Source organism: Nerophis lumbriciformis, linkage group LG18 (genome assembly GCF_033978685.3).
Source record: "Nerophis lumbriciformis linkage group LG18, RoL_Nlum_v2.1, whole genome shotgun sequence".
Taxonomy (NCBI): domain Eukaryota; kingdom Metazoa; phylum Chordata; class Actinopteri; order Syngnathiformes; family Syngnathidae; genus Nerophis; species Nerophis lumbriciformis.
Genome location: NC_084565.2, coordinates 43,541,275 through 43,557,441, shown reverse-complemented (window position 1 = coordinate 43,557,441; position 16,167 = coordinate 43,541,275). Strand labels below are relative to the sequence as shown.

The 16,167-nt window shown below is 42.6% G+C and overlaps 1 protein-coding gene across 1 annotated transcript in view; it reads right to left on the bottom strand.

The window, feature by feature from the left end:
* Positions 1-349: 349 nt before the first annotated feature.
* The window catches only part of rad54l (RAD54 like), a 38,891-nt gene continuing 23,073 nt past the window's right edge, over positions 350-16,167 (bottom strand). The window contains exons 10-20 of the mRNA XM_061978633.1: positions 11,549-11,673; positions 11,330-11,480; positions 9,100-9,226; positions 8,967-9,041; positions 8,765-8,895; positions 7,479-7,589; positions 7,294-7,417; positions 7,139-7,217; positions 1,362-1,541; positions 679-842; positions 350-606 (exon numbers count right to left, since the gene is read on the bottom strand). Coding sequence (XP_061834617.1) covers positions 405-606; positions 679-842; positions 1,362-1,541; positions 7,139-7,217; positions 7,294-7,417; positions 7,479-7,589; positions 8,765-8,895; positions 8,967-9,041; positions 9,100-9,226; positions 11,330-11,480; positions 11,549-11,673 — 1,469 coding nt within the window. The 3' untranslated portion in view covers positions 350-404. The remainder of the gene's footprint in view (positions 607-678; positions 843-1,361; positions 1,542-7,138; positions 7,218-7,293; positions 7,418-7,478; positions 7,590-8,764; positions 8,896-8,966; positions 9,042-9,099; positions 9,227-11,329; positions 11,481-11,548; positions 11,674-16,167) is intronic.

Here is a 16,167-nt window from a genome sequence, read left to right as displayed (position 1 = left end):
CCTCCACATGGAGAGGAGCCAGATGAGGTGGTTCGGGCATCTGGTCAGGATGCCACCCGAACGCCTCCCTAGGAAGGTGTTTCGGGCACGTCCGACCGGTAGGAGGCCGCGGGGTAGACCCAGGACACTTTGGGAAGACTATCTCTCTCGGGATCCCCCGGGAGGAGCTGGACGAAGTGGCTGGGGAGAGGGAAGTCTGGGCTTCCCTGCTTAAGCTGCTGCCCCCGCGACCCGACCTCGGATAAGCGGAAGAAGATGGATGGATGGATGGCATTGTTTACAAGCTTTACTTCAGTCATACTTTAGTTTGAAAGCCAAACATCTTATTCAAACAAACTTTATTTTAGAGTTTTGATAAAAACTTAAACACAGGTGAAGGAATAAATATGTGTGTACAGAGGCACTCACAGGACGCCCCTCTGGTCTTCGTGAGAGCGCTGATGGAAGACGAAGGAGATGGCGGCGTCCCAGGAGGCCTTCAACACCTGGTCCCTCAGGCCCTTCTTGTCGAAGCAGTGGTTCCACTGGGAGAGGTCGCTGGTGCAGTCGGACTCTGGCGCAGGAGGGCGGGTCTGGATGCCGTTGACGCAGCGGCGGCAACGAAACCTTATTTGGCCGCGAGGGGGAGTCGTGGTGAGGGTTGAGTCAAGAATGCGGCGGAAGTCACGCCATCCTTACTTGTCGTGCGTGTCGCTGGCGGTCTCCTCGTTGAGCGCGAAGAGCTCGCGTAGTTCGCCCAGCGAGAAGTGGCGCTCCACGTCCTGCTCCTCGTCCACCACGCAGCTGCTCAGGGCTTTCTTGTGGGCCTGCCTCTGCAGGATCTTCTCCTCGATGGTGCCCGTCTGCGGGGAGGAGACAACATATTCTTCAAGCCATCACTTTTACACAAGTCTGCGATGAGGTGGCGACTTGTCCAGGGTAGGGATGTCCCGATACGATATTTGCCAAAAATTGTGTATCGGCAAGGCATGGGAAAATGCCGATCCAGATCCAGTTTAAAAAAAACTCCGGTCCATGTTTTCCAACGCACCGATTTAAATAATACATTCCACTTTTCTGCTGCTCCCTAATTTCCGTTCCGCATTTTCCAGCACACCTTCAACACATCCACAGGTCTGTGGATTCTCACGCAGTTGCTTTTAGCTGCTGGCATTACACGACAGGCTCTTCTCACTCTTTCCTGTGTCTCCCTCTCACAGACAGCAAGCGCACCTTCTTACACACGTCACATACTGTCACGTCATACGTCACATACGTACAGTATGCATGGTAATAATATATAACTTTATTTGTAGGCACTATTTTGTAGTCATGCACCGAAAATTTGGCGAGCAGCAAGTGTGAGGGCGCGCGCTACTCACAGACAGCAGCCGGTAGATGTAGCACGTCTTCTTCTGGCCGTCTCGCCACACCCGCGCCATGGCCTGCTCGTCGTTGGCCGGATTCCAGTCGGGATCGAACATGACCAAGCGGTTGGCGCCGATCAGATTGAGTCCACAGCCTCCCGCCTTGCTGCTCAGCATGAAGATGAACTCTGGGTTCTAGAAAACAGGGATGGGACTCAACTTGGTAAGGGTGTCAAAAAAAAAATTCAAACATTTATTTTTGAATGAATTGCGATTCTTATTTGTAACGATTCCTATTTGATTCAAAATTTCAATTTTTTATTTTTTATTTTTAAATCTGTCTAGTCCAATTAGGCAAATCATATTGTTGATATAGATCAGGGGTCCTCAAGTACAAATCTTGAAGGTCCACAAATGTTTTTTTGAAACAGGCTGGGTCCGTTAATTATCGGTCAAGCTTATATAATAGCAGGAGGTAGGTAGTTTAACATTTTCTTAAAATTAACAAAAATAAAATAAATATCCAATAAAATACATGAAATATTTTCTTTGAAACAAAAATAAATAAGAACTTTGAAAAAATGTGTCCTCTGCATTTGACCCATCCCTTGATCACCCCCTGGGAGGTGAGGGGAGCAGTGGGCAGCAGCGGCGCTGCGCCCGGGAATCATTTTTGGTGATTTAACCCCCAATTCCAACCCTTGATGCTGAGTGCCAAGCAGGGAAGAATGCTGGTATGAGCTTTTAAACATAACCCGTTAACTGCTGCCAATCAAATGGTGAATAAGATACTCTTTAGGGTTCATATGTTTATAAATCTGACTGTGATGAAGTCAGTGCCTCACCAGCCATCAACCTCACCGCACGTCACTGCTCTGTTGCTATTTGTTGTTGTGTCATAGATTTAACAAAAATCTTGCTTGATGTTTCATATGGCTTTTTCAGCCTCGTGATTTCTTTTTTTCTTAGCTCTGAATCATGAGGAAATGTCTCTTCAAATTCGCGGTGCTCTTTCAGATAGTGACGTTTCAGATTTTCACTTTTCACCAGAGCAACAGTAGTGTTGCATAGTAGACACATTGGTCTGGTACTTGCAGTAGGTAGGATGAAAACATATTGCTCTGTCCATTCTTCCTTGAAACGTCGGTTTTCCCTGTCCACCTTTCTTTTACCAGCCTGAGCCAACTTGGAGCATGCCATTGTGATTTGATTCACATTCAGTGACTGACAAGTGAACAGTTAGCGAAGTAGCGATACGAGACAACTGTGTGCCTGCAGCGAAAGGTTCCATGCACTGTGCACATGACCCAGGTGGTAACAGCCTATCAGCGCGTCGTTGTGAAAGAGATGACAACCCATACCCCGGAATTAGCCAATCAGAGTGGCGTTCTCTCGCTCTCACTCCGTCTCTCTCTCTTTCTCTCTCTGAGAGAGAGAGAGAGAGAGACGGAGTGAGTGAGACACGAGAAGTGTAAACGAAACGTGGAGATATATGACTAAAAACAACAAAGAACGTTGACTTGCGCTAGCGATAACTCACAGATAAATACAATTATTATATTTTTTTATAATAATTATAATTATAATAATAAAAAAAACATTTTTTTATTTTTTTTTTACTATAATTCGTGCTGGGTCCGGACGGACACGTCGCTGGGTCCGGACATGGACCGCGGTCCGCCTGTTGAGGATCACTGATATAGATGCTTATATCTGCAGTACAGATTTACTTTACAAAACATTTGTATTTGACTTTATTCATTGTTTGGGTAGCATTTTGTAAACAAAACCAGTTTCTTTTAAGTCAGTGGTGTACAAAGTGCGGCCCGAGGGGTCATTTGCGTACTGCGGCTAATTTTTTACGGCCCGAGGCACATTCTAAAATAACTATAAAAAGGAAAAAGGAAAAATAACAGGTGAAATGTAAGGAGAAAATGTTGCAATGTTGACTAATAACACAAAGATGCCATGCAGGCTGTTTTTTTTTCTTTAGACTGTCATTGCTCAAAAATAATGAATCAGAATATTGTTATCATGACTTACTGTATGCAAGGTTTCAATTACTTCACAACAAAAAATCCACTTTGAAATGTTTTTTGGGGAAAATCTTGCATATTTGATGTGTTTGCCATATAAAAACTAAACTCATGGAAAACCTGCTTTGGAATCAAAAGTCTAAGTGACGGCTTCATTTCAGCTAGTGTAGAATGTTAATAAGACAAAGGGTTTGAATGACACAAAGGCAAGAAATGCAGTAGGAACGGGATTGAGAAGGCCCTATTGTGGTTTACCTGACACATGAAACGTGACGAATTGCGGGCGCGCACTATCCACTTTAGCCGCCATTCCAACTTTGACCACAGTGTCAGTTGCTATGTAGAGTGGTGCTTTCCCTCATTTTCAGCAGACTGTATTGCAAAATTACTAACCCCCGCTCTTCCTCTCATGCGAGATCCGCCCAGGAATGGGGCCGTATAAATCCCTTTCCTGCTGTAGCTTGTTGCATCAGATAATATCGAGATAAGAGCTGCATTTGCATGCCTTGATGCTTTTTTTTCACTCAAAATTTAGACACATTATTCAATAAAGATGGAATAAAGTTGATGCATATTCTTTCCAGGTAATCGCGAGCCACCGAGAATAATGGGGCGGGCCGGATGTGGCCCCCGGGCTTTGAGTTTGACACATGTGTTGTATTGGTTTTTTAATAGTGTCAAATATCCAAATGGCCCCCGCATGATTTGATTTAAGTCACATACGAAATGCTGTTTATCTATTTTATGGATGAATATAGTTAATCACGGACCTGGCACCCAATGTTATTGTCAGAATAATTGTATGTAAGTTATCACAATACTTTGTGTTTCAATGAGTTCCCGGCGAGCAGACAAAAGCTGTCTTTGATCTTACCAATCAAAAGGCTTGTAAAACGCCACTGTGTAGGATGGGAAGCGACATGAAGGTGTCAATTTCTTTGATGTATTGTAATCCACAGGAAGATTTTGTCTTGAACCGAGAACTACAAAGCGGAGAGGAAGCAAGACCTGACCCCCCTCCAGGCACCTTTTCTTTGAACTGTTTTGTGACCAAAGGCAGCGGCTGTTTACGACCCCCGTCCCTTTAGAAACAGCTGTTGCCATGTAATCAGGGAACGTCCAAATAAAAGAGGAGGCGTAAAATCTTTCGTCAGAGCGTGGTGGAAGACTGTACAAAGACATACCTGCCAACTTTTGAAATCAGAAAAACCTAGTAGCCAGGGTCCAGGGGCCCCCCCGACGCAAAATGATTATTATCATTCAGACAGGTTAAAATGTTGCTAAAACCATCACTTTTCTATCAGTCACAGTGACTTTTCAAAACAAAAATATTACAGCAAAAATCATATGGGTTGATTGACATGTTTATTCTGTAAGCTAACTTCAATAGTTTGAAATTATTTTGACAGTTAATGCCAGTTATCCTGTCAACCTTTCACAAGACTTCAATTTGTTCATTGAAAGTATAAACACTTTTTACAGTAAACAAATGGTAAAACAGTACTAAACAATTCCATTAAAAAAAAAATTGGTGTCATTATTTACTTTCTGTCCAAGCTTGTATAATCTACTGCCTTGTTCAATTGTAAAAAATATTCTGTGCCAAAAATTCACATTTCTATCACAATTATCATACTGTAAACATGGTAAGCTAACTTCATTACAATTAATAGTCCTGTCAATAGCATGGAATTACAATTCAAATGTAGTTTTTTTGTAAGCCTTTCAAAAGAATTCAAAATATGAAAAATTACCGTATTTTCCGCACTATTAGCCGCACCTAAAAACCACACATTTACTCAAAAGCTGACAGTGCGGCTTATAACCCGGTGCGCTTTATATATGGATTAATATTAAGATTCATTTTCATAAAGTTTCGGTCTCGCAACTACGGTAAACAGCCGCCATCTTTTTTCCCCGTAGAAGAGGAAGTGCTTCTTCTTCTACGCAAGCAACCGCCAAGGTAAGCACCCGCCCCCATAGAACAGGAAGCGCTTCTTCTTCTACTGTAAGCAACCACCCGCCCCCGTAGAAGAAGAAGAAGCGCGCGGATATTACGTTTCATTTCCTTTGTGTGTTTACATCTGTAAAGACCACAAAATGGCTCCTACTAAGCGACAGGTTTCCAGTTCATGAAAAGACGCAATCTCTCCATCCGCACACGGACTACTATTTCACAACAACTGCCTAAAGACTTTCAAGAAAAGCTGGCTACTTTCCGTGCATGTTGTAAAAACAAGATAGCTGAAAAAAAGATCCGGCCAGAGAACATTATCAACATGGACGAGGTTCCACTGACTTTTGATATTCCTGTGAACCGCACTGTGGATACAACGGGAGCACGTACGGTGAATATTCGCACCACAGGGAATGAGAAGTCATCCTTCACTGTGGTTCTAGCTTGCCATGCTAATGGCCAGAAACTTCCACCCATGGTGATATTCAAAAGGAAGACCTTGCCAAAAGAGACCTTTCCAGCCGGCGTCATCATAAAAGCTAACTCGAAGGGATGGATGGATGAAGAAAAGATGAGCGAGTGGTTAAGGTAAGTTTAAGTTTACGCGAAGAGGCCGGGTGGCTTTTTTCACGCAGCTCCGTCCATGTTGATATACGACTCCATGCGCGCCCACATCACGCTGGTTTTTAATATATTATTAAAGTTTGACTGACCTATCCGACTGTTTTTTTGACATTCCTTTAGCGCAGTTAGATGCGGCTTATAACACGGGGCGGCTTATAGGTGGACAAAGTTTTGAAATATGCCGTTCATTGAAGGCGCGGCTTATAACCCAGGGCGGCTTATGGTGCGGAAAATACGGTAATGAAAATTAATTGAAGCCATCAGACACTTGAAAAGTGGCACATCACATCTCTAATGTAATCATTTGAACTTTTCAACAGAAATAGCACTGCAAAAATATTAAGGACATACTTCTGTATTTTGGTAGTTATGCTGTCAACATTTAACAAGATTTCTTCAACTTGGACTTGAAAGCATAAATAGTATAAACACTTTTAACAGTATAACAGTACTAAACAATTCCAATAGATAACATTGGTGTCATTACCTTTTTGTGGCTAAAATCCGAAAAACGTTGAAAGTTTTCCACTTGTATCGCTAGCAACGGCGTTAGACTTGTGTTTTTTTGTCCCAACGTGGTCTTTTACATCGCTAATTCCTCCGTGTCCGATCGAAAAATCTTGTCTGCACAAGGTGCAATTCGCGTAGTTTTCACCCTTTTTGGAACGGATAATTATTCCCGGATAGGCTTTTGAATATTCTTCACGGAATGACTGCAGTTTTCTTTTCGGTTTAAGACTCGTTTGCGATGTTTCTCCGGCTGATTCCATGATCGTTCGCTCGTTTGGAAACAATGGCAACAGGTGCCTCGTGCTTGGCAGCGGTGCTATAAATAGCCTCGCGCATTTAAAAAAAAAATTTTTTTTTAAATTAATGAAAAACGGTATTTTTTATCACTGCAACCGTAACCCGGAATAGGTTGATGAAAACCGTACTAATTACGGGAAAACCGGAGTAGTTGGCAGGTATGCAAAGAGTACAGCCCAAACGTTTCTTCTCAATGAGCTAAATTGAATTCTGTCTCTGTTTAATTCCTTGCTTCTTGTCTTGTTTAATAGATGTCATCAGTGTTTGAACCTGACCGTTATGAAAAAAGTATTGATTTTGAATGGAATAAGTGTGGTTCCCAAAGATTGGACAACTCTCTTTGGCGCCTCACGCAGCTTCAAACTTACTGATGGACTGTTGAATCGCTCCACAATCTTGGCCCGTTTCTTGATGGACATGGTGCCGTCCAGTCGGACGTAGGGGTACCTAAAAGACAACAGCAGGGCTGGAGTAGCAATCCTACATTAGGCATGATCCCCCCCGCCCCCTAAAAAAAATGCACCTTCTAGAATAGCACAGCTTCTCGAAGATGTCCAGTGTTTGCGTGTAGTTGGAGACCAGAACCACCTTGTCGCTGGTGGTCGTCCTGGTCATGGCCAGAATGTAGTCCAGGACCAACATTTTCCCTGGAGTAGAGCAGGCGCAAGTTGAGCGGCGCACGTCATTTCGTGGCTTCGGCCTTCTTACCTGACAGCTGAGGCTCCACGCTTTTGATGGAGTAGCCCGACGGGAAAAGATCCAGAGCCCCTTCGAAACCTTCCTCGCCCTCCAGGCACTTGTCATAGATGAGGGCTGGGTCTGGCACACCACAATCATCCCTTAACACAGTGTTTTTCAACCTTTTTGGAGCCAAGGCACATTTTTAGCGTTGAAAAAATTCGAAGGCACACCACCAGCAGAAATCATTAAAAAACGAAACTCAGTTGACAGTAATAAGTTGATGTCGCAATTGTTGGATATGACTTTAAAGCATAACCAAGCATGCATCACTATAGCTCTTGTCTCAAAGTACCGTATTTTCCGCACCATAAGCCGCCCTGGGTTATAAGCCGCGCCTTCAATGAACGGCATATTTCAAAACTTTGTCCACCTATAAGCCGCCCCGTGTTATAAGCCGCATCTAACTGCGCTAAAGGAATGTCAAAAAAACAGTCAGATAGGTCAGTCAAACTTTAATAATATATTAAAACCAGCGTGATGTGGGCGCGCATGGAGTCGTATATCAACATGGACGGAGCTGCGTGAAAAAAGCCACCCGGCCTCTTCGCGTAAACTTCCCTTAACCACTCGCTCATCTTTTCTTCATCCATCCATCCCTTCGAGTTAGCTTTTATGATGACGCCGGCTGGAAAGGTCTCTTTTGGCAAGGTCTTCCTTTTGAATATCACCATGGGTGGAAGTTTCTGGCCATTAGCATGGCAAGCTAGAACCACAGTGAAGGATGACTTCTCATTCCCTGTGGTGCGAATATTCACCGTACGTGCTCCCGTTGTATCCACAGTGCGGTTCACAGGAATATCAAAAGTCAGTGGAACCTAACTAACTAATAAAATGCATGAAAAAATTGTGTAATAATAGTATTGACTGTTCGACACGGCCCTTTGGGGCCAAACATAACTGCCATGTGTCCCTTAGTGAAAACGACTGACACTTCTGATCAAACCATTCAACATAAAAAACATTTTGACGGAACAATTTTCTACATCCAAAATTCCCACCGTCCTTCAAAATTCTACATTTTCCGTAACACAATCCTGGTTTTCATTGAATTCCACACCTTCCGGCAACAAAAAATCCCCATTAAAATGTCATTTTTCTACACTTGTCAACGCATTTAAAACATTACAGCATCAAAATGTTCTTCAAATGATCAATCAATCAAAAGCTATTTGAAATGTATTCTTTCCAGCATTTATACCCGCTTTTATCTGTTCCGATGAGAAAGGACAGCGTTTCAAGTTCAGAAATCTTACGGTTGCAGAGTTTCTTGAGCGATGTGATGGACGAGAGCGAGGAGACGCTAATCTTGCCCCCTTGCAGCGCCTCCACGGGCTTGGCCTGCCTCAGGAAGCGCTTGTAGAGCTCCGTCTGCAGAGGGGTCAGCCTGCAGGGGGAAGCCAGCACGTCTTTAGCACGCCAAGCCCAGTTTGGACCCCCACTGACCCGACCACCTACTTGCAACAGACCACCTGCTCCATCTTCACCGGCAGATACTTGGACAGGATGTCAGACGTTCTCCGGATTAAACACCTGTGGAGAGACGCGGCAGGTGACGAAGTGGACTTGACGACTTGAAGAAGGAAGCTACCTGTTGACGATGCTGATCAGCTCCTTGAGTTTGTCCTCGCCGCTCTGTCGGTCTTTGTCGCTGGCGTCCGCATCGCGACCCTTCAGGATGGGAAGCTCGAAACGCTTCTTGAACTCCTGAGCTGTGCCTGTCATGATGAGATGACACCCATGGACAGTTTGATCCGTAAACCAGGCACGGGTAGATTTTGCGCTGTGTGCAGGCGCCAAGTCCTGTTGGAACTTGAAATCTCCATCTCCATAGAGCAGGTCAGCAGCAGGAAGCATGAAGTGCTCTAAAACTTGCTGGTAGACGGCTGCGTTGACCCTGGATCTCAGGAAACAGAGTGGACCGACACCAGCAGATGACATGGCACCCCAAACCATCACCCAACCATGCAAATTTTGCATTTCCTTTGGAAATCGAGGTCCCAGAGTCTGGAGGAAGACAGGAGAGGCACAGGATCCACGTTGCCTGAAGTCTAGTGTAAAGTTTCCACCATCAGTGATGGTTTGGGGTGCCATGTCATCTGCTGGTGTCGGTCCACTCTGTTTCCTGAGATCCAGGGTCAACGCAGCCGTCTACCAGCAAGTTTTAGAGCACTTCATGCTTCCTGCTGCTGACCTGCTCTATGGAGATGGAGATTTCAAGTTCCAACAGGACTTGGCGCCTGCACACAGCGCAAAATCTACCCGTGCCTGGTTTACGGACCATGGTATTTCTGTTCTAAATTGGCCCGCCAACTCCCCTGACCTTAGCCCCATAGAAAATCTGTGGGGTATTGTGAAAAGGAAGATGCAGAATGCCAGACCCAAAAACGCAGAAGAGTTGAAGGCCACTATCAGAGCAACCTGGGCTCTCATAACACCTGAGCAGTGCCAGAAACTCATCGACTCCATGCCACGCCGCATTAACGCAGTAATTGAGGCAAAAGGAGCTCCAACCAAGTATTGAGTATTGTACATGCTCATATTTTTCATTTTCATACTTTTCAGTTGGCCAACATTTCTAAAAATCCCTTTTTTGTATTAGCCTTAAGTAATATTCTAATTTTGTGACACACGGAATTTTGGATTTTCATTTGTTGCCACTTCAAATCATCAAAATTAAATGAAATAAACATTTGAATGCATCAGTCTGTGTGCAATGAATAAATATAATGTACAAGTTACACCTTTTGAATGCAATTACTGAAATAAATCAAGTTTTTCAAAATATTCTAATTTACTGGCTTTTACCTGTATATAAATACATATATATACATACCTACACATACACTTGTAGGGAGTAATCCCTCCTTTTTTTTTCTTTTTATCTTTTTTCTTTTCCTTTCTTTTTGGCAATTGTCGGAGGCAGATATTTACATATATCCGAATTTTAGTGTTACTTATTTTCTTTCATAGTCATATTTGAAAACAGCTCGTGTTTTCCATTTATTCTCTTTCTGTTTCTCTGCAAGTAAACTGTGTGTGTTAACCTTGAGTTCTTTGGAATGTGTTTTGACTAGCATTTGTTTTGGCTAGAGACAGAGGACTGCCAGGGACTTAAGGGGGGAGAGGGTGTTTCGGGGGACAGACCATTTTAGCGGGGCGATCCGAATGTTCTATGCTGTTTCTGTGAAAGTATATTTGCAAAGCTTTGCCAATATATTACAAAGTACCTATTCTGTCTCTGGTGGTTTTTCAACTCAGCTTTAAGTGTCGTAAAGAGCTTGGGAGCGGCTTGTGACTTGAATTCCCTGGGAGGAACAACTGGTCCATAACGCAACACAATACAATCACTAATTCGAAAAATTAAAGTCAGGTTTATGGAGCGTGACACTTTTCAAGAGCATGAAACTGTTGTAATGTCGGAGATCACAAATGTATATTGTATTTGTCTTTTGGTGGCGAGGTTACTCTCCAAATGGGTTTCTTTTGTGATTGATGCTGTATTACTGCCATTTCCATGTTTAACCAAAATATTCATGGTCACAGCCAGATAATCTGTTTTTCTTATCCTCCTTTACCCCGCAAAAAACGGGCCACTTTGCGCCAACTCCTCTCTCATCTCACATTCCAAGGTGGATATAAAGATCTGAAAGATTTATTTCTCTCTCTCTTCTTTTGTTAGCGGCATAGACTTGCTTCTCTTTTGACTGTTAACAAATACTTGAAATACCTTAAAGCTTTCTCTGGGCATTTCCATATTGAATAAAAAAAAGTTCCACAACAAGGTCAGTTTGGCCAGACCGCATCAAAAAGCAGCTTACCAAGGATGCCAGCGTTGACAAAGTGGACCAGGCTGAAGTACTCCAGCAGGTCATTCTGGATGGGTGTGCCTGATATGAGCACTCTCCTCTGGGCTCGCATGGCGTTAAGAGCCTGGTACGTCTGGTTGTCAGAGTTCTTGAGCCGATGGCCCTGCAGTGAGTCAAACACGCACAAGAGTTAAGGCTTGAGTGACTAACTTGTGCTGCACATTTCTCCACCTCATCGCACACGACCAGTCCGACTTGGCCTTTGTGCAGAACCTCGGCGTGCAGCCGAAACGTCTCGTACGAGATGATGAGTATGGGGGTCGGTACTCGGAGGCCCCGCTGGGAGATGAAGTTCACTAAAAGGCACAGACAGATGGACACGTGACAAACTTGAATGCGTGTTGTGACATGACTTCTAGTATTATTTACCTGAAGTGAACTAGGAAGAAAAAAACGATCTTGTCAGCAGAAAATAAAAAACATTATTTTTTGACAAGAACAAGAAAGTTTGATCATATTACGCCTATACTGGCTCACCTGCACTGGCTTCCTGTGCACTTAAGATGCGACTTTAAGGTTTTACTACTTACGTATAAAATACTACACGGTCTAGCTCCGTCCTATCTTGTCGATTGCATTGTACCATATGTCCCGGCAAGAAATCTGCGTTCAAAGAACTCCGGCTTATTAGTGATTCCCAGAGCCCAAAAAAAGTCTGCGGGCTATAGAGCGTTTTCTATTGGGGCTCCAGTACTATGGAATGCCCTCCCGGTAACAATTAGAGATGCTACCTCAGTAGAAGCATTTAAGTCCCATCTTAAAACTCATTTGTATACTCTAGCCTTTAAATAGCCACCCCTTTTAGACCAGTTGATCTGCCGTTGTGGCCCCACTATGGACTGGACTCTTACTATTATGTTAGATCCACTATGGACTGGACTCTTACTATTATATAAGATCCACTATGGACTGGACTCTTACTATTATGTTAGATCCACTATGGACTGGACTCTCACACTATTATGTTAGATCCACTATGGACTGGACTCTTACTATTATGTTAGATCCACTATGGACTGGACTCTCACACTATTATGTTAGATCCACTATGGACTGGACTCTTACTATTATATAAGATCCACTATGGACTGGACTCTTACTATTATGTTAGATCCACTATGGACTGGACTCTTACTATTATGTTAGATCCACTATGGACTGGACTCTTACTATTATGTTAGATCCACTATGGACTGGACTCTCACTATTATGTTGGATCCACTATGGACTGGACTCTTACTATTATGTTAGATCCACTATGGACTGGACTCTCACTATTATGTTAGATCCACTATGGACTGGACTCTCACACTATTATGTTAGATCCACTATGGACTGGACTCTCACACTATTATGTTAGATCCACTATGGACTGGACTCTCACACTATTATGTTGGATCCACTATGGACTGGACTCTCACACTATTATGTTAGATCCACTATGGACTGGACTCTCACACTATTATGTTAGATCCACTATGGACTGGACTCTTACTATTATATAAGATCCACTATGGACTGGACTCTTACTATTATGTTAGATCCACTATGGACTGGACTCTTACTATTATGTTAGATCCACTATGGACTGGACTCTTACTATTATGTTAGATCCACTATGGACTGGACTCTTACTATTATGTTAGATCCACTATGGACTGGACTCTCACTATTATGTTAGATCCACTATGGACTGGACTCTCACACTATTATGTTAGATCCACTATGGACTGGACTCTTACTATTATGTTGGATCCACTATGGACTGGACTCTCACACTATTATGTTAGATCCACTATGGACTGGACTCTTACTATTATGTTGGATCCACTATGGACTGGACTATCACACTATTATGTTAGATCCACTATGGACTGGACTCTTACTATTATGTTGGATCCACTATGGACTGGACTCTCACACTATTATGTTAGATCCACTATGGACTGGACTCTCACACTATTATGTTAGATCCACTATGGACTGGACTCTCACACTATTATGTTAGATCCACTATGGACTGGACTCTCACACTATTATGTTAGATCCACTATGGACTGGACTCTCACTATTATGTTAGATCCACTATGGACTGGACTCTCACACTATTATGTTAGATCCACTATGGACTGGACTCTCACTATTATGTTAGATCCACTATGGACTGGACTCTTACTATTATGTTAGATCCACTATGGACTGGACTCTCACACTATTATGTTAGATCCACTATGGACTGGACTCTTACTATTATGTTAGATCCACTATGGACTGGACTCTTACCATTATGTTAGATCCACTATGGACTGGACTCTTACTATTATGTTGGATCCACTATGGACTGGACTCTCACACTATTATGTTAGATCCACTATGGACTGGACTCTCACACTATTATGTTAGATCCACTATGGACTGGACTCTCACACTATTATGTTAGATCCACTATGGACTGGACTCTCACTATTATGTTAGATCCACTATGGACTGGACTCTCACACTATTATGTTAGATCCACTATGGACTGGACTCTCACACTATTATGTTAGATCCACTATGGACTGGACTCTCACTATTATGTTAGATCCACTATGGACTGTACTCTCACACTATTATGTTAGATCCACTATGGACTGGACTCTTACTATTATGTTAGATCCACTATGGACTGGACTCTCACTATTATGTTAGATCCACTATGGACTGGACTCTCACACTATTATGTTAGATCCACTATGGACTGGACTCTTACTATTATGTTAGATCCACTATGGACTGGACTCTCACTATTATGTTAGATCCACTATGGACTGGACTCTTACTATTATGTTAGATCCACTATGGACTGGACTCTTACCATTATGTTAGATCCACTATGGACTGGACTCTTACTATTATGTTGGATCCACTATGGACTGGACTCTCACTATTATGTTAGATCCACTATGGACTGAACTCTCACTATTATGTTAGATCCACTATGGACTGGACTCTTACTATTATGTTAGATCCACTATGGACTGGACTCTCACACTATTATGTTAGATCCACTATGGACTGGACTCTCACACTATTATGTTAGATCCACTATGGACTGGACTCTCACACTATTATGTTAGATCCACTATGGACTGGACTCTCACACTATTATGTTAGATCCACTATGGACTGGACTCTCACACTATTATGTTAGATCCACTATGGACTGGACTCTCACTATTATGTTAGATCCACTATGGACTGGACTCTCACACTATTATGTTAGATCCACTATGGACTGGACTCTCACACTATTATGTTAGATCCACTATGGACTGGACTCTCACACTATTATGTTAGATCCACTATGGACTGGACTCTCACACTATTATGTTAGATCCACTATGGACTGGACTCTCACTATTATGTTAGATCCACTATGGACTGGACTCTCACACTATTATGTTAGATCCACTATGGACTGGACTCTCACACTATTATGTTAGATCCACTATGGACTGGACTCTCACACTATTATGTTAGATCCACTATGGACTGGACTCTCACACTATTATGTTAGATCCACTATGGACTGGACTCTCACACTATTATGTTAGATCCACTATGGACTGGACTCTTACTATTATGTTGGATCCACTATGGACTGGACTCTTACCATTATGTTAGATCCACTATGGACTGGACTCTCACACTATTATGTTAGATCCACTATGGACTGGACTCTCACACTATTATGTTAGATCCACTATGGACTGGACTCTCACACTATTATGTTAGATCCACTATGGACTGGACTCTTACTATTATGTTGGATCCACTATGGACTGGACTCTTACTATTATGTTAGATCCACTATGGACTGGACTCTCACAATATTATGTCAGACCCACTCGACATCCATTGCATTCGGTCTCCCCTAGAGGGAGGGGGGGGGGGGGTTACCCACATATGCGGTCCTCTCCAAGGTTTATCATAGTCATTCACATCGACGTCCCACTGGGGTGAGTTTTTCCTTGTCCTTATGTGGGCTTTGTACCGAGGATGTCGTTGTGGCTTGTGCAGCCCTTTGAGACACTTGTGATTTAGGGCTATATAAATAAACATTGATTGATTGATTGATTGATTGACCTTGATTTTAGACATTTAAAGTGTTTTAGTCATAATTTAAACTATTATTTTGTATTATTTAAAAGTAGATTTGTTAGTATTTATATTGTTACTATAACTTCTATATGAGAAATATTACGTACAATAAAAAAAAAAAATCTGCCAATAAGAGCTGCAATGGCAGTTTTTCGGCAGGCCGATATTATCGGACATCTCTAATATTATGTGATTGGACCGGAACGCAAAGGCAGTGCCTTTAAGGTTTATTGGCGCTCTGTACTTCTCCCTACGTCCGTGTACACGGCGGCGTTTTAAAAAAGTCATAAATTTTACTTTTTGAAACCGATACCGATAATGTCCGATATCACATTTTAAAGCATTTATCGGCCGATGATATCGGACATCCCTACTTATTACACCATGTACATACCTGCCAGCTTTTGAAATCAGAAAAACCTAGTAGCCAGGGTCCAGGGTAGGTCCAGGACAAAGTCCTGGTGGGGGGTTCAGGCTTCGCCCCCCGACGCAAAATGATTATTATCATTCAGACAGGTTAAAATGTTGCTAAAACCATCACTTTTCTATCAGTCACAGTGACTTTTCAAAACAAAAATATTACAGCAAAAATCATATGGGTTGATTGACATGTTTATTCTGTAAGATAACTTCAATAGTTTGAAATT